This window comes from Coregonus clupeaformis, chromosome 12, assembly GCF_020615455.1.
Source record: "Coregonus clupeaformis isolate EN_2021a chromosome 12, ASM2061545v1, whole genome shotgun sequence".
NCBI classification, from domain to species: domain Eukaryota; kingdom Metazoa; phylum Chordata; class Actinopteri; order Salmoniformes; family Salmonidae; genus Coregonus; species Coregonus clupeaformis.
The window spans coordinates 2,700,281-2,718,108 of NC_059203.1; the positions used below are offsets into that span (position 1 = coordinate 2,700,281).

The 17,828-nt window shown below is 45.5% G+C and overlaps 1 protein-coding gene and 1 long non-coding RNA gene across 2 annotated transcripts; both read right to left on the reverse strand.

Annotated features, from left to right (window-relative positions):
• Positions 1-207: 207 nt before the first annotated feature.
• Positions 208-15,702, reverse strand: LOC121578818 (NFX1-type zinc finger-containing protein 1; the record flags this gene model as incomplete). Its single annotated transcript, XM_041893185.2, has 13 exons — positions 208-3,084; positions 3,441-3,536; positions 3,647-3,757; positions 4,646-4,946; positions 9,733-9,872; positions 10,104-10,333; positions 11,109-11,226; positions 11,566-11,709; positions 11,922-12,070; positions 12,378-12,509; positions 12,691-12,929; positions 14,289-14,575; positions 14,692-15,702. Coding segments are annotated over 13 exons (5,412 nt in total), but the record flags the coding sequence as incomplete, so codon positions are not given.
• A 223-nt stretch (positions 15,703-15,925) lies between these two features.
• Positions 15,926-17,289, reverse strand: LOC121578605. The gene is made up of 3 exons (XR_006002787.1): positions 17,157-17,289; positions 16,063-16,153; positions 15,926-15,967 (listed from the first exon to the last, which is right to left on the reverse strand). It is a non-coding gene; the product is annotated as an uncharacterized LOC121578605 (long non-coding RNA).
• Positions 17,290-17,828: the final 539 nt, after the last annotated feature.

Consider the following 17,828-nt stretch of genomic DNA (forward strand, 5'->3'; position numbering starts at 1 on the left):
ATGTCAAAGACACAAAGTGGAGTTTCGGTTTATCCCCACAAAAAATATATTTGTGTATATTAGTTACGTTTACAGTTTTCTTATCATACCAGAGTTTGTGCTGTTTTTCAGCCCCTTTATCATATTATATTAATTTCTTTGAGTTGCTCAGTCAGCTGAATCACAATTGTGTATGAATGTGTGTTAGAAAATCAATTTGCAAATATATGGGATCATCTCAGATACGATTTATTAGAGAAAAATGTATTGCACATGTCAAGCCAACTCTTTGTTAAATTAACAATACACTGCTGCCATCTATTGGTGTGACTAGAAAAACACACACAGGTGTCTAAACGTTGAGGCCCATCACCACACATCAATCCTGCCTAAACATTTGCTTAATTCATAATTGTACATTGGGTTGAGAATACAGTATTGTACTTTGGAGTGATTTTATTAAACATCACTTCTGCTAAAAAAAAATCCTAACATATATTATATTCAAAGAGCATTCATTTCATCACATTCAGTTAATCATTTACAGTAATTTCAGCATAAAAAAAGATATATTGATACAGCGACACTTTCTGGAGTGCAAATTATGATAACCGTCACATCATCCATGAAGACACAATTAAACAGATGTTTTTAATCAGCAAGGTTCATCAGATCAAAGTTCAGCACATTGTTAGCTTCGGACCACGCAGCATGTTGTGCCCCATCCATCTCTGATGCCACTCTGTTGCCACTGGCCAGAGCATGGTTTGCTCCACCAATCGTAGCATTGCACTCTGGGCAGTTACGGCTCTCCATGGCGCCTCCACAATCTCCGATGGCATAGACGTGACCATTGGGGCAGGAGTACCAGTGGCCTTTAGGCATCTTCATGGCTGAGAGTATCATCTGTCGTTCATCATCACTGATCCCCAGGCCAGAGTTTGGTAGCTTTTTATCCAAGTCTTTCAGTGCCTGCTTTACCCAGTCCTCGTCTTGCCGAGTGAATGGCTGCATTCTCTCCAGAACCTTCCTTATGGCTGTGACCTCAGCCTGAACCTTGACCCCACGGCCTGTGTCGTTAGCCATCTTGCAGCGGGCGTTGAGCTCGGCCAAAAAGGACAGCCTCTGTAGCTCGCTCTGCAGATCGGAAGCCTGCTGCTCTGAGAACTTCTGGTGACAATCCATCAGCCACCTCAGGAACTCTTCCACTTTCGCCTCAAAATGGAAAGCTTCCCCACTTGACATGTGCTGCTTACTAATCTTCAGCAACTTGCTGACTCTCTCAAGGGAGGTCATCTTGTTTTCCGTGACCCACAGTTCCTTAGCTGTGAGGTGGGAGGCACTCAGTTTTTCCCTGATCTGTTTGTACTCCATCGGTAGGTAACTTCGCAGGTCCACCATGTCAATCCATTGCTGCTTAAGGACCGCCTTCTGTGCCTCAATATCTGACTGTGCTCCATTAATCTTCTCCTTCACTTTCTCAATTTCCACCAGACTCCGGTTGACGTGAGCCCCATACCGGAGATTCCTGCGGATGGGAGTGCGACACTTGGGGCACTCCTTCAACTTTACTGCAAGCTGCTCCTGGGTAGCCTGCTGGTTGTCATCCATCCCCATGTACGTGTCCATGGATGTGGACTCAAAGAAGTGTCCGCAGTCCTCCAGCTGAATAAAGCAGGCCTCAGCATCGTCCTCCGTACCAAAGAAGATCTCTGTTACATCCTCGCGGTGGCAAACACGGCACTTGTTGGGGCAGGGGTCTCCACACAGGCCGATGCAGGGGTGCCCACACTGCAAGGTTTTGGTGCAGGGTTGGGTGCATGGTGGACGGTCACAAGGCTCATGGCAGAGCTTGCTGCAGCCCTGGTGAGGGCACTGCCAGGCACAGGGCTCTATGCAGGGGGCACAGGGCTGGCCGCAGGGCTTCTTACAGGCACTATGGATGCAGCGATTCTCACAGGGAATTCGACAGGGAGGGCAGTCACGTGTACAGGGCTCCCGACACTTGTGGGAGCAGACTAGGAGCTGCTCACATCGGTGAAAACAGCCCAAGTGGAAGCGGCCCTGGTGGCACCTCTGGCAGGAACCAGTACAGGGGTGGCCACACTTCAGAATCTGTTTGCATGGTGCCCTGCAGTCCGGCTGTACTGTAGATATCTTATAATGACAGGGACCTTTTTGCTTGTGTCCACACTTGAGCTCCAGGGTGACTGTTGCCATGCAGGTAGTGGTGCAGGACTCCCCACACACCGTGGCACATAGATGCCCACACACCAACTTCTTCTGACAGGGCTCCTGGCACACAAACAGCTCTGGAGCCTGGTGACAGGGCACCATCTGCTTGTGTTGGCACCGCGGTACGATCTTCTCTACCCGCTTAAGGCAGTCGGTAGGGCACTTCCTGTAGCACTGAAGTTGGCATCGATGCCCCAGCTCACAGAGGACCTTCTGGCACTTCTTGTTACATGTGTACTTTTTGTGCTCTTGGTCGTACGGGTGGCAGGCACTGGAGCACACGTGACCACAGTTCAAGCGGAACTCGCAGGGCAGGTTGCAGCCTCCCTCAGGAGCATGTTTGAAGTCGTCTCCGCAGGACGCTTTAATGTGTCGCTCAGGGTGGTTCTGGCAGCACAGGGTCAGGGCAGGGCCCACTTGGTCTTTCTCTCGCAGCGTGTGCAGGATGTTGCTCCAAAGCTTGACCTTTCCCAACATGGCCATGTTTCCAATGCAGTAGAGACCCTTCTTAGCCCGTGACAGGGCCACACAGACGCGGTTGGGGATGTTCAAGAAGCCCACCTTCCCCTCTTTGTTACTTCGAACCAGCGACAGCAGGACAATATCATTCTCTTCTCCTTGGTATTTGTCAACAACATGAACTTTGACCCCATTGAACTCTTTGGCTGGCATGAGTTTGCGCAGACAGTGGAGTTGGCCAGTATAAGTGGTGAGGATGGTGATCTGGGACGGCTGGTAGTCCTGTAACAGGAGGTAGCGACACAGCGCTACCACGAAGAGGGCCTCGTGCTGGTTCTGGCGACTCTTTCCATCCCTGATCTCCTCCTCAAGGTAGTTATGCTCCACAAAGAACATGTTGGAGAGAAGACCCTGCAAGACAACAGGGAGGTGAATACAACGGTTATTGGACCGCAACTAACTTCTAAAGCTTACACATGGACGGTGTATTATGCTTTATTAATGGTATATTGAATTGACCACATGGTGAAATTGATTGATATTCAGTAATAATAATAATATGCCATTTAGCAGACAGACGCTTTTATCCAAAGCGACTTACAGTCATGTGTGCATACATTTTTACGTATGGGTGGTCCCGGGGATCGAACCCACTACCCTGGCGTTACAAGCGCCATGTTCTGCCGATTGAGCTACAGTACACTTTAAAAGTACTCCTGCTAGGAGGGAAACTACTATGTAAAAAGTATCTGAATGCATTCACTAACCTTAACATTCTCATAGTCCATCACTGATGGGTGGTTCTCTAGCTCAGAGTAGATGTGTGGGACGAGGAGGCGAGCAATGTCTGGCCTCATGCGATGCTGTGCGGGATAGACCCAGAGTGAGAGGATTGGTCAATGGACAATGAAGAACAAGGGTAATTGGTTTATCCATATACAGTACACTTTCCCTTCAGATTCCCCACACGTACCTGGAAGTTAAGTCTGACGTACGGAAAGTCCATCCTGACCAGCCTCTCAAACATGGACACTTCAAGATTGAAGTTCTTGGCCAGTTCGAACACTGTTGCACTGGGCCGGAGCTAGGGACACAATGAGCTATATAAGTACCCCTATAAGTACCGCTGAACCCCAAGAGAGGACAACAACAACAACAGATAAAATAGAGTTGAGGAGAACAGAATTTTCAGCAGCTGCCCACTAAAGATGAAAATTTGCCGTTTGACTAAATCACATTTACAGAAATGTTGATTCATGTTCATTGTCCCTGTCAAATAAATGTAATAAAGTTAAATAAAGAGTATGACGAGTATACAGTATATGCAAATAAACTCTCAGTTTTGCTATCCTATCTTGTTTTCCTGCTTCTTTTCAGTTGTTAATGTGTGTCTGCTTTATTTAGGGGACAGGGTAAGAATGTGTGTGGGAGGGGGTGTGGGAAAGATACAAAACATTCTCAAATAATGTGAGTTATTGTGCTCAGTTTCTGCCTGACTGTGTTAGAATTCAACCACTAACGTTTGATTAATAGCACTTCAAAGCCAAAACGTTTTTTTTCTCATCGAAAGTGTGATCCACCTACACGAAAGTAAAGTGCACATCTAAAGAATACCAGCCTTGAATAAAGTGGATTATATTGAACTGAGTAAAAGACGTGATATTCCCAGAGTGCTTTAGCTTTTCACTCAGAGCTAAGAGGAACAAGTCAAGTTACGTAAGACCTTATAGCTGGGTGTGCTGGGTGAACTCTCTGTTTAGCCCCAAGCAGAGTTGGACGTTGATTGCATTTAAATCCCAGACAATTAAGAAATGAAAATGATCATGGACTTTCAATAGACAAATGCCCAGTTTACATTAGGAGCAATTTTCAAGTCAATTTTACATTAGGAGCAATTTTCATGTCCAATTCAATCCCTGGATTTTGCGGAATAACAGTGGGGAAGTTGACCTGACCAATGAGTGTCCAGTACCTGTTGGTGGTCTCCAATGAGAATGAGGTGCTGGCAGGCCTGGCTCAGAGTGGTGATGGTGTGGGCCTCCAGTACCTCCGCCGCCTCTTCCACGATCACCAGGCAGGGGCGCACTTCCTGCAAAGCTTTGCGGCATCTAGCAGCCCCCGTGGTCGTCATGCCGATGACCTTGGCGTCCTTCAGGACACATAAGTCCTCACGGAGACGAATCTCAGCCAGACGCTCGGCAGCGTCCTGATAGTCCTGCTCTGCCTGCTGGGCTCGCATACGCAGCTCCGTCCGATAACGCCCCACCCATAACCTGCGGACACAGAGCAGCATCAGATGTTTTTATGATTTTTTTTATTTCACCTTTATTTAACCAGGTAAGCCAGTTGAGAACAAGTTCTCATTTACAACTGCGACCTGTCCAAGATAAAGCAAAGCAGTGCGATAAAAACAACAACACAGAGTTACATATGGGGTAAACAAAACATAAAGTCAAAAATACAACAGAAAATATATATATACAGTGTGTGCGAATGTAGTAAGTTATGGAGGTAAGGCAATAAATAGGCCATAGTGCAAAATAGTTACAATTTCGTATTAACACTGGAATGATAGATGTGCAAAAGATGATGTGCAAATAGAGATACTGGGGTGCAAATTAGCAAAATAAATAACAATATGGAGATAAGGTAGTTGGGTGGGCTAATTTCAGAACGGCTGTGTACAGGTGCAGTGATTGGTAAGCTGCTCTGACAACTGACGCTTAAAGTTAGTGAGGGAGATAAGGGTCTCCAGCTTCAGAGATTTTTGCAGTTCGTTCCAGTCATTGGCAGCAGAGAACTGGAAGGAATGGCGGCCAAAGGAGGTGTTGGCTTTGGGGATTACCAGTGAGATATACCTGCTGGAGCGCAGACTACGGGTGGGTGTTGCTATGGTGACCAGTGAGCTAAGGTAAGACAGGGATTTGCCTAGCAGTGATTTATAGATGACCTGGAGCCAGTGGGTTTGGCGACGAATATGTAGTGAGGGCCAGCCAACAAGAGCATACAGGTCACAATGGTGGGTAGTATATGGGGCTTTGGTGACAAAACAGATGGCACTTTGATAGACTACATCCAATTTGCTGAGTAGAGTGTTGGAGGCTATTTTGTAAATGACATCGCCGAAGTCAAGGATCGGTAGGATAGTCAGTTTTACGAGGGCATGTTTGGCAGCTTGAGTGAAGGAGGCTTTGTTGCGAAATAGGAAGCCAATTCTAGATCTAACTTTTGATTGGAGATGCTTAATGTGAGTCTGGAAGGAGAGTTTACAGTCTAACCAGACACCTAGGTATTTGTAGTTGTCCACATACACTAGGTCAGACCCGCCGAGAGTAGTGATTCTAGTCGGGTGGGCGGGTGCAAACAGCGTTCGGTTGAAGAGCATGCATTTGGTTTTATTAGTGTTTAAGAGCAGTTGGAGGTGTTGTATGGCGTTGTAGCTCATTTGGAGGTTTGTTAACACAGTGTCCAATGAAGGGCCAGATGTATACAAAATGGTGTCGTCCGCATAGAGGTGGATCCGAGCGTCACCAGCAGAGAATTGATATACACAGAGAATAGAGTCGGCCCGAGATTTGAACCCTGTGGCACCCCCATAGAGACGGCCAGAGGTCCAGACAACAGGCCCTCCGATTTGACACATTGAACTCTATCTGAGAAGTAGTTGGTGAACCAGGCGAGGCAGTCATTAGAGAAACCAAGGATTTTTAGTCTGCCAATAAGAATGCGGTGGTTGACAGAGTCGAAAGCCTTGGCCAGGTCGATGAAGATGGCTGCGCAGTACTGTCTTTTATCGATTGCGGTTATAATATCGTTTAGGACCTTGAGCGTGGCTGAGGTGCACCCATGACCAGCTCGGAAACCGGATTGCATAGTGGAGAAGGTACGGTGGGATTCGAAATGGTCGGTGATCTGTTTGTTAACTTGGCTTTCAAATACTTTCGAAAGGCAGGGCAGGATGGATATAGGTCTGTAACAGTTTAGATCTAGAGTGTCACCCCCTTTGAAGAAGGAGATGACCGCGGCAGCTTTCCAATCTCTGGGGATCTCAGACATTACGAAAGAGAGGTTGAACAGGCTAGAAATAGGGGTTGCGACAATTTCGGCGGCTAATTTTAGAAAGAAAGGGTCCAGATTGTTTAGCCCAGCTGATTTGTAGGGGTCCAGATTTTTCAGCTCTTTCAGAACATCAGCTGTCTGAATTTGTGTGAAGGAGAAGCAGGGGGGCAAGTTGCAGCGGAGTGTGCAGAGCTGGTGGCCGGGGTAGTGGTAGCCAGGTGGAAAGCATGGCCAGCCGTAGCAAAATGCTTGTTGAAATTCTCGATTATTGTAGATTTATCAGTGGTGACAGTGTTTCCTAGCCTCAGTGCAGTGGGCAGTTGGAAGGAGGTGCTCTTATTTTCCATGGAATTTACAGTGTCCCAAAACTTTTTGGAGTTAGTGCTACAGGATGCAAATTTCTGTTTGAAAAAGCTAGCCTTTCCTTAACTGATTGTGTATATTGGTTCCTGACTTCCCTGAAAAGTTGCATATCGCGGGGGCTGTTCGATGCTAATGCAGTGCGCCACAGGATGTTTTTGTGCTGGTCAAGGGCAGTCAAGTCTGAGGAGAACCAGGGGCTATATCTGTTCTTAGTTCTGAATTTTTTGAATGGGGCATGCTTATTTAAGATTGAGAGGAAAGCACTTTTAAAGAACAACCAGGCATCCTCTACTGACAGAATGAGGTCAATATCCATCCAGGATACCCCAGTCAGGTCAATTAGAAAGGCCAGCTCGCTAAAGTGTTTTAGGGAGCGTTTGACAGTGATGAGGGGTGGTCATTTGACCACTGACCCATTACGGACACAGGCAATAAGGCATAAGGCAGTGATCGCTGAGATCCTGGTTGAAGACAGCAGAGGTGTATTTAGAGGGTACATTTGTCAGGATGATATCTATGAGGGTGCCCATGTTTACAGATTTTGGGTTAAACCTGCTAGGTTCATTGATAATTTGTGTGAGATTGAGGGCATCTAGTTTAGATTGTAGATTGGCCGGGGTGTTAAGCATATCCCAGTTTAGGTCACCAAGCAGTACGAACTCTGAGGATAGATGGGGGGCAATCAGTTCACATATGGTGTCCAGGGCACAGCTGGGGGCTGAGGGAGGTCTGTAGCAAGTGGCAACAGTGAGAGACTTATTTCTGGAAAGGTGGAGTTTTAGAAGTAGAAGCTCAAACTGTTTGGGCACAGACCTGGATAGTACGATAGCGCTCTGCAGGCTATCTCTACAGTAGATTGCAACCCCACCCCCTTTGGCAGTTCTATCGAGACGTAAAATGTTGTAGTTGGGGATGGACATTTCTGAATTTTTAGTGGCCTTCCTAAACCAGGATTCAGACACTGCTAGAACATCAGGGTTGGCGGAGTGTGCTAACGCAGTGAATAACTCAAACTTAGGGAGGAGGCTTCGGATGTTAATGTGCAAGAAACCAAGGCTTTTACGGTTACAGAAGTCAACAAATGATAGCGCCTGGGGAGTAGGAGTGATACTGGGGGCTACAGGGGTTAACCTCTACCTCACCAGAGGAACAGAGGAGGAGTAGAATAAGGATACAGCTAAAGCCTTTAAGTACTGGTCTTCTAGTGCGTTGGGTACAGAGAAAAAAGGGGCAGATTTCCGGGCGTTGTAGAATAGATTCATGGCATTATGTACAGACAAGGATATGGAAGGATATGAGTACAGTGGAGGTAAACCTAAGCGTTGGGTAATGATGAAAGAGATAGCATCACTGTAGGCACCGATTGAGTCGGTCTCCGCGTGTATGGGGGGTGGGACAAAGGAGCTATCTAAGGCAGGTTGAGCTGGGCTGGGGGATCTACAGTGAAAAAACGATATGTTCTGGGTCGATAACGCGCTGTGCAGACTGGCCGATAATAGTCCAGGCTAGAGCTGGCTGGTAGGCAGTGCAGGCCACGGACAATGGTGAAAAACCGCTAACGGTGGCTAATAGCAAGTAGCTAGTTAGCTGGCTACTCCCGTCCGGTAGACAGAGAGGTAGATAGCCGGGATATGGGCCTGGCTCGAGGCTAGCTCAAGGCTAACTGGTGCTTGCTTCGGGGGCAGTGGTGATTAGCCAACAGCAACATCCATTTGGTTGCGGCTAGCTAGTTGCGATCCGGTGTAAATGTCCAGTGATTCAGTTATTCCGGCAGAAAATCCAATGTTCTGGGTGAAAACCGCTAACGGTGGCTAATAGCAAGTAGCTAGTTAGCTGGCTAGCTAGTTTCAATTGGAGATTCTAGATAAAAGGTAAGTCAATAATAGAATCCGTTCCACATTGAGTGAGGCGGGTTGCAGGAAAGTATATTTTGTAGAAGGATGAAAAGTGTGATAGGGAAATATGTACGAAAAATACCAAAAAATACAAAAAACAGGCTATTTACACAGACACACAACAAAGAACACGACCGCACTGCTACGCCATCTTGGATTCAATGATGAGGTCATTGGGTAGCATTTGACGGCAAGGCCACTAATAGAGTCTACATACGTAGGTCATCAGAATAACATACTTCCTATAGAACAGCTGTGTTTACCTGACATAACCCTGTCACAATCAAATACTGAATATCTGAGATTCGTTGATAATGCGTAGAGCAGAATCCTGTATTACTTCTTTGATTTACTGAGTCAATCCAACACACTGGAGCTGTGACAATTTTTTTGTATTTATTGCATAATCCCAGATTGCTTTTTGGCTGGCACACAACTGAGCCTTGCACTGGTCTTTTCCCCAGTCAGATCAAAACATGCGTCACTTAAGGTGGCACAGCCAATCGCACACCTGTGTGGTTTGTGTGGTCATGACGACTGTGCACTTTGCACAAGCTAAGCACAGTTACGTTGCCAGGGTGACAGAAACTTGTAGAGCAAAAGTTGCCTTTGAGGTGAGGGGTTCAGTGCATGCATCTTTTGAGATACATTTTCTATGTAATTAGTTTACAAAATTATGCGCAATGGGAATATATACGCTCTCGCAGTCTGGCGTTGCCTAGGTGATGAGAGGGAGTATTACCGGTACAGTCTCCATCTGTCTGGCAGACTGAGAGTCCACACATCCAGAATAATATCCTCCTCATCCTCACTCATGGCTGAGCTGCTGCCCAGCTCTCTCCTGATACGATGTTTCATCTTCCTCTTCTGCACCCGCTGCATCTGTGAACATAGAGAGAGACACGGCAGACTTTTAAAATAACGTTAACTACACCTTTAACTCAGCACCTGTCTTTCTACCATACTCCTAAGCTAAATAGAAGCAGGAGGTTGTCATTTTAAATCAATAAGCAGCTAAATTAGTTTGTGATTCACATATGATGTATGATGCAATGTGTTTTAGCTATATTGTTAACCAATTAGTTTGGATCAAGGCTAGTTGTAGGTTCTCACCTCCCAGCCTTCTTCACTCTGCTCTGCCTGTATCTCAGTGTTCTCCATGTTCATGGCCAGCATCAGTTCTGCCATATCCCTGACCGTCTCCTCCATCTTCCTTCGATCATCATCACGACTATGATGCATGTCTGAGACTTCTACGTAGCGTTCCGCCTGGATCAGGTCTGCCTCCTCCGCTATGTCGATCAGGTCGTCCTCTTCGTCCTCAGCTTCCTCCATTTCCCCATCTATCACAAAATAGAGAGGTGAAAATGTGTTAGACAATTTCGATCTTGTCTCATCGCTGCAACTCCCCAACGGGCTCGGGAGGCGAAGGTCGAGTCATGTGTCCTCCGAAACATGACCCGCCAAACCACGCTTCTTAACACCCGCCCGCTTAACCTGGAAGCCAGCTGCACCAATGTGTCGGAGGAAACACTGTTCAACTGAAGTCTACACCTGTTGTATTAGGCGCATGTGACAAAATTTGATTTGCTCTGCACCTGTTCCATTTGTTATTTCTGATCATGTTGTGTCTTGTCTACTGTGACGATTATGGAATTTTGGGGTAACGATTAATTGTAATGCATGGTTATTATTAACATTGTTGAAAACAAATGGAGCTTGTAACGCATCATAATGTATCTTCGAAAACAAGTTACAACACATTGTACCTAATGAATACAACACAGCTTTGGGGACACCCCTGTCTCAAAAACTAATGTTTTGACCGCTTCGAACTTTTGGAATGAATCTTCTCCTCCCGACCATGCCGTTCTGCTCGTAAAATGATTACCAACTTTACCCACTTCAAGTAAAAATGTAAAACTGCTATTGGGTAAACAATATCTACTTGAAAATAAAGTTGAAGCCCCACTTCTCCTGAAATGAATGTATTAAGAAGATTATGACAATCGTTGTTTTATAATTCACGGTTATTGTCCATAATTGTCATTTACAAGATTATACAATAATTGTTCCAGCCCTATGTCTGCTTTCTGTGGTACTGCAGTGGCTTCTCACCTGCATTGCCATTTTGAGGATGTGGTGTCCTCTGCTGGAAGGCAGTGGAACCTAACCCCAGCCACTCCATTATCAGAGAGGGCTTCTTCCCACCATAGCTGTGAAAACCATCCAGGGCCTGAGAGGAAAAGTACACATTAAGAGTAAGTATTGTCTCCTCTCTGGCCAATGGCAGATCATTACAGATCAACATCGTATCATAAAGCTTTTCTGGAAATGTCAGACCTACTTTGTTAACGTGAATCCTAAGCCTTGTATAAGCAGCAGGGGTTGACGTACTCATTGTAGTTATCCTATCTGACATCAACATAGTTCTACAAGTAGCAGAGGTGGGGGAACTATTAGTTATAGTCATAGCAGTAGTCACCGGTCTGATAGTGGTAATTGTATCAGTCGGACAGACGGCTAATAATCTACTAATATATCTTTATCTTTTACAGTAGTATGAACGACTCACAGGCTGGAGGGACAGGCTTTCCCAGTGTTCCTCTGAGATGAACCGCTGGAGGAACTGCTCCCTTAGAATGCCCCGCAGACTGCACTCCAGCTGAACAGACTGAGTCTGGATCTTAGTCTCTTCTGTCCGCAGTGCATCATAGATCTGAGGGGAAACAATATTCTGAGCATCAGCATGTGGTTTTATTTCCCTAAAGACTATTTCCCCAAAAGATAGCCAACCTGGCTGTTACATTCCTGACACAAACGGAAACTGAGCTACATTGACTTCAATAGGAGTGCTCATTTACAATTTACTTTTGAAGACTATTTCTCGAATTTTAGCATAACTTTCAGGTTTCCAACACTAACTCTCACCTCACTGTTGGCTCGGCGAAGATGTTGCGGTAGGCGGCGGCGGAAGTCATGGGACCTTTTCAGCTCCCTCAGAGTGAAACGCTTCAGGTCCTCACTGTTGCTTCGCCCACCCACTCTTACAATACCGTCTGGTAAAAACTTGTGGATACCTATGGTTTACAATGTTAAACAAATGAACTTGTGGATACCTATGGTGCACAATGTTAAACAAATGAACGTGTGGATACCTATGGTGCAGAATGTTAAACAAATGAAAAAGCTGCTGATACATACGATGACAAAAGTGCCCTTCAGAATTATATTTGGTCAAACACAAATGATGGTACATCTGGCATATTTCAAGAGTGGCTTGAAGTCGAAAATAACTGAATTCAAGAAGCAAAAGTAGTGTGGGACAATCATGCATTCATATACTGTCCATCCATAGTTCAATATGTGGGGAAGCAGGAGGCCTACCTTCCAGGAACTGGTCCAGAGCGTGGTTGGTGTAACAAACCACCAGCAATGGGGAGGTGCCAAAGACACCTTTCCACACCTCCTGATTGGTCAAAAGAGCTTGGGCGATCTTTAGTCCTGTGTAGGTCTTCCCTGAGATTATGAGTAAGGAGAGAAAACGAATGTCCAAAAGTGTTACCCTCCTGCAGGTCCACTAAAGCCTATACATGAAGCAACTTGGCATACAAATGTTAAACTTTTGGCCTAGAAATTTTACATGTACATTAACATGATCTAATTCAATATGTATGATTTTTTTCAATATGTATTCTACCTGTGCCTGGGGGTCCCTGGATGATGGCCAGCTCCTTGGTGAGGGCAAGCTGAAGGGCTCTCATCTGGGACTCGTCCAATCCCAGCTGCTCCATGGGGGGCCAGGCATCAGGATCCAGGGTGTGGAAGCGGTTGATGCTGCTCTTGAACTCAGGCACCGCAATAGCAGACAGGTCATACGTATCCCCCCTTGGCAGGTAAGCAGGAGGGTGGACATCTGAGCTGCATTCCACTATATACCTGCAATTTACATGTCGTCACAAATCAAAAATTATATTTTTGTTAGTCGGAAAGTTACTCCAGCCCCCATTGGATAACAGTGTTCTCATTCTTCATTACAATAATTGATATGCGGTAAATGTTCTGTCACAAAATGTCTCCCAAATATCATCTAGCAGCTGGTGGAAGAGGTACACTACCGGTAAAAAGTTTTAGAACACCTACTCATTCAAGGGTTTTTATTTATTTTTACTATTTTCTACATTGTAGAATAATAGTGAAGACATCAAAACTGTGAAATAACACATATCGAATCATGTAGTAACCAAAAAAAGTGTTAAACAAATCAAAATATATTTGAGATTTTTCAAATAGCCACCCTTTGCCTTGATGACAGCTTTGCACACTCTTGGCATTCTCTCAACCAGCTTCACCTGGAATGCTTTTCCAACAATCTTGAAGGAGTTCCCACATATGCTGAGCACTTGTTGGCTGCTTTTCCCTTCACTCTGCGGGTCCGACTCATCCCAAACCAAATTTCCACCGGTCTAATGTCCACTGTTCTTGGCCCAAGCAAGTCTCTTCTTCTTGTTAGTATCCTTTAGTAGTGGTTTCTTTGCAGCAATTCGACCATGAAGGCCTGATTCACACAGTCTCCTCTGAACAGTTGATGTTGAGATGTGTCTGTTACTTGAACTCTGTGAAGCATTTATTTGGGCTGCAATTTCTGAGGCTGGTAACTCTAATGAACTTATCCTCTGCAGCAGAGGTAACTCTGGGTCTTCCTTTCCTGTGGCGGTCCTCATGAGAGCCAGTTTCATCATAGCGCTTGATGGTTTTTGAGACTGCACTTGAAGAAACTTTCAAAGTTCTTGAAATGTTTTGTATTGACTGACCTTCATGTCTTAAAGTAATGATGGACTGTCGTTTCTCTTTGCTTACTTGGGCTGTTCTTGCCATAATTTGGACTTGGTCTTTTACCAAATAGGGCTATCTTCTTTATACCACCCCTACCTTGTCACAACACAACTGATTGGCTCAAACGCATTAAGAAGGAAATAAATACCACAAATTAACTTTTTAAGAAGGCACATCTGTTAATTGAAATGCATTCCAGGTGACTACCTTGAGAGAATGCCAAGAGTGTGCAAAGCTGTCATCAAGGCAAAGGGTGGCTATTTGAAGAATATCAAATATATTTTGATTTGTTTAACACTTTTTTGGTTACTACATGATTCCATATGTGTTATTTCATAGTTTTGATGTCTTCACTATAATTCTACAATGTAGAAAATAGCATCAACAACACCGGTGCGATAGCCAGTACATACGTAGGGCTGAATAATGATTGAATTCAACAACGACAGACAGTACACTGACCTCTGAAAGGGCAGATCCTCTACTTCCAGCTCCTGCAGCCCTTCGAGGACGTAGCGGTAGGCCTCAAAGTAGGCGGTTGTCTCCACCATGAGGAAGGACTGGTGGGCCTCCACTCCTGCCAGGGCTCGCCTGCTCTCCGCTGAGAAACTGATCTGGACTAAACCCTTCTCTAGCTCCTTGGGGTCCCGGTCCGACACAGTGGCAAACAGGAAGGTTTCAAAGTTGTCACAGGACATGCAGACCAGGGAGCCGTATATCAGCCGCTTGGAGTTCTGCCAGCGGACAAACTGTGCGGGACAGAGAATAACATGAACATATATTTGAATGCACTCTACTACACAATGTTGGCAAGTCTTGGTAAGTTATAATTTTTCTGTTCAAATACTCAATAGAAATGATTGACCTTAAGAGGTTTGGAGTCAAACTGGACCTTATAGGCCAAACCAGACTGGGTGCACATTGGAACCACCAGTCGCGTGTCAAAGTACACTGTGATGTCATCGAAGCGCCTCTTCCTCAAAGGGATGTCTTTATTGCCCAGGTCCTGCTGGCTCTGAAGCAGCTGCTTTATGCCCTCTCGAAGAGGTCTCACAAAGTCCTCTCGCATGAGCCGGAAGTGCGTGTCCAGGTAGATCAGTCCACTGGCATAGCGGTTGGAGATGATGTTGGGCCTGAGGAAGGGATTCTGTTCCTGGTGGATCTCCTCTGGGGTTGGGTAGATGGGCAGGGCCCTGAAGTCGGCCTCCCCAGGTGGGGCGTCCTCCTGGGGGGTGATGAAGGAGTAGTTGTCCGACTTCAGGGTGCCCTCCCTGGCTCTCTCCTGGAGGTGCTCCACCAGGTCCTGGATCCTCTCCAGGCTCTCCTCCGTCTGCTCCAGGACATCCACCCCCACGGCTCGCAGGCTGTTGATGACTGGTCTGAAGAGGGCCACTATCATGGACACGGCCTGGATCGAGCTAGCTGGGAATATCCTGAGCACCTCAGAGAGAAGGGTCATGATGTTGTCCAAGTGCTGGGGGTACTGTTCCCGGCGAGTGAGGTCGAACTCGGACCCCATTCCCATCACATAATGGGGCAGGATGGTTCGGAGGAATCCAGAATGCTTGATTAAGCCAGCCAAGTGCTGTAAGGTTCGGCGGTCAGTTTTGGACAAGAAGGCCTTGCACAGGACTTGGCAGAGGAGCTGAACGAGGTCCTGTCGCATCTCTCTCTCATCGAGGAGAGCTTGCAGTCCATAACTGGAGGCCAGAGTGATGGCTATTTCTGAAGGGTCTTTCCCTGAGAGCTCCTCCAACGTTCTGTACCCCATTGGATGAGCCTGAGGGGCGCCACCATCTGCAGATCTTCCTCTCCCTCTCTCTCCACCTCTTCCTCTACCTCCCCCTCTCACTTCTCCTCTGCCTCTACCTCCCCCTCTCTCTCCTCCTCTGCCTCCTCCTCTCACTTCTCCTCTGCCTCTCCCTCTCTCTCCTCCTCTGCCTCCCACTCTTTCTCCTCCTCCTCTTCCCCCCAACCCCTCGCACCCTCCCCCCCTCCTCCTGCCCTGTCATCTCGCTCTCTCCTATCCTCCCTTAGGTTACCCCTATTAACACCTCTCCTCTCTCCCCTGGCCCCCCTACCTCTTCCCCCTCTCCCTCGGTTGGCTATCCCTTCCTCTTCTCTCTGACCAGCCTCAGCACCTGAGGGGCAAATAACAGGGAAATATATGTCAATCTAATGGAGGAAATACCAATCATGTCTTACTTAATACAAAACAAAAAATACATCTCCTTACCTATTCTGTGATCGACATGGTTGGCTCCTCTACCTCTCCATCTCCTGCCCCTGTTTGGGTTTTCCATTCAGGCTGAACTACTATTGGTCCTCTAGGACAAGAAATGAAACCCAGCATAACACATATTGAATGTTTATAACAATGGAATTGATCAATTTGTTAAAACTCATTCCAAAACTGAGGCAAACTTAATATTGATGCATGATTATTGTATACTGTGGTGGATGCCGTACGCCATCTAGTTGATAGACAAATATGACGTTTTTTTTTATTTTTTTTATTACGTGGAAATGGTATAGGTTTCATTTCTACTGAAATTACGTCACTTGGCTACAGTGAATAAATTATACATTGATTGTAACAGTCAGTATATCTATCGAAATAAATGTGGATCCCTCGAAACCAAAGGTGAATATTTCACCCCAAAATGTCAGTGTTTTAGGACAGTCATGGAATGATGCAAATGAATAGTGAATCATTTGTATTTGTATTTTATTCCGGATCTGCAGCTACTCTTCCTAAGTGTCCAATCACAATTACATACAATAAAACAATACATAACACAACACATTATTACACACTACCATAACATATCTGCTATACAAAATCAATAATACAGCAAAATAACAATATTACAATTTGTATAGAGTGCGTGTGTTATCATGTGTTTGTCTCGTCACAATCCGCGCTGATCCATAAAGTGTAGTTTCATCCGTTTTTTAAATCTGATTTTATTGCTTGACTGAGTTCCATATAGTCATGGCTCTATGTAGTACTGTGCGTTTCCCGTTGTCTGTTCTGGACTTGGGGACTGCGAAGACGTCTGGTGGCATGTATTGTGGGGCATGTATGGATGTCTGAGCTGTGCGCTAGTCGCTTAAACAGACAGGTCGGTGATTTTAACATGCCAATACCTCTCACGAAGACAAGCAGTGCCAATTTTGAAACAAGGAATACGATTTGAACGGTTCCCCAAGTGTCTAAATCAAGCAGTGACTGACATTACATCTGATCCAGTGTTGTATTTACTAGTCGAAATAGGGTGGTCATATGTGATAAATTTTTATTCTACATAGTTCAATAAAATTGCTTACCTTTGATGGACGTCTTAATATTTTTCATGGGATTTCGGTCCCCATTTGCAGATTACATAAAACTTTTAAATAAACGTATTTCAGTAGTCCTTGTCTGGTTAACAGTAATGATTCGCTCTGTTACAGTCCTCGTCTATGCAGATCAGTGTTGGGGAATTCCGTGAAGTGCTCTTGAAATGGGCCCAGACCAGTTCCTGTTTGCGGTCAGTTTCGCTTTCCAACATATGAAGTGCAGGTGAATCAGAAATGAAACTACACGCCCTACTGTTGGTAAAATATTATGTTGACAATACTTTATAGAGTGATCATGGCCACGACGCCAGGACAGCGGAGTCACTGACCACCTTCCGGAAACATTTGAAACCCTACCTCTTTAAGGAATACCTGGAATAGTATAAAGTAATCCTTCTTCCCCCACCCCCCATAAAAAAAAAAAAAAAAGGAGTGGTTGTCCCACTGGCTATCATAAATTGAATGCACCAATTTGTAAGTCGCTCTGGATAAGAGCGTCTGCTAAATGACTTAAATGTAAAAATCATTTTCACGTTTACGAAAACACATATTGAGCAATACTAAGGTGCTCTTTTTTGTCAGTATGGCTAATCATAAACACTTTGGAAGTTAAAAGATAGCCAGTGCAGCGGTATGAATCGCTCTCTCTGTTGTAGCAAC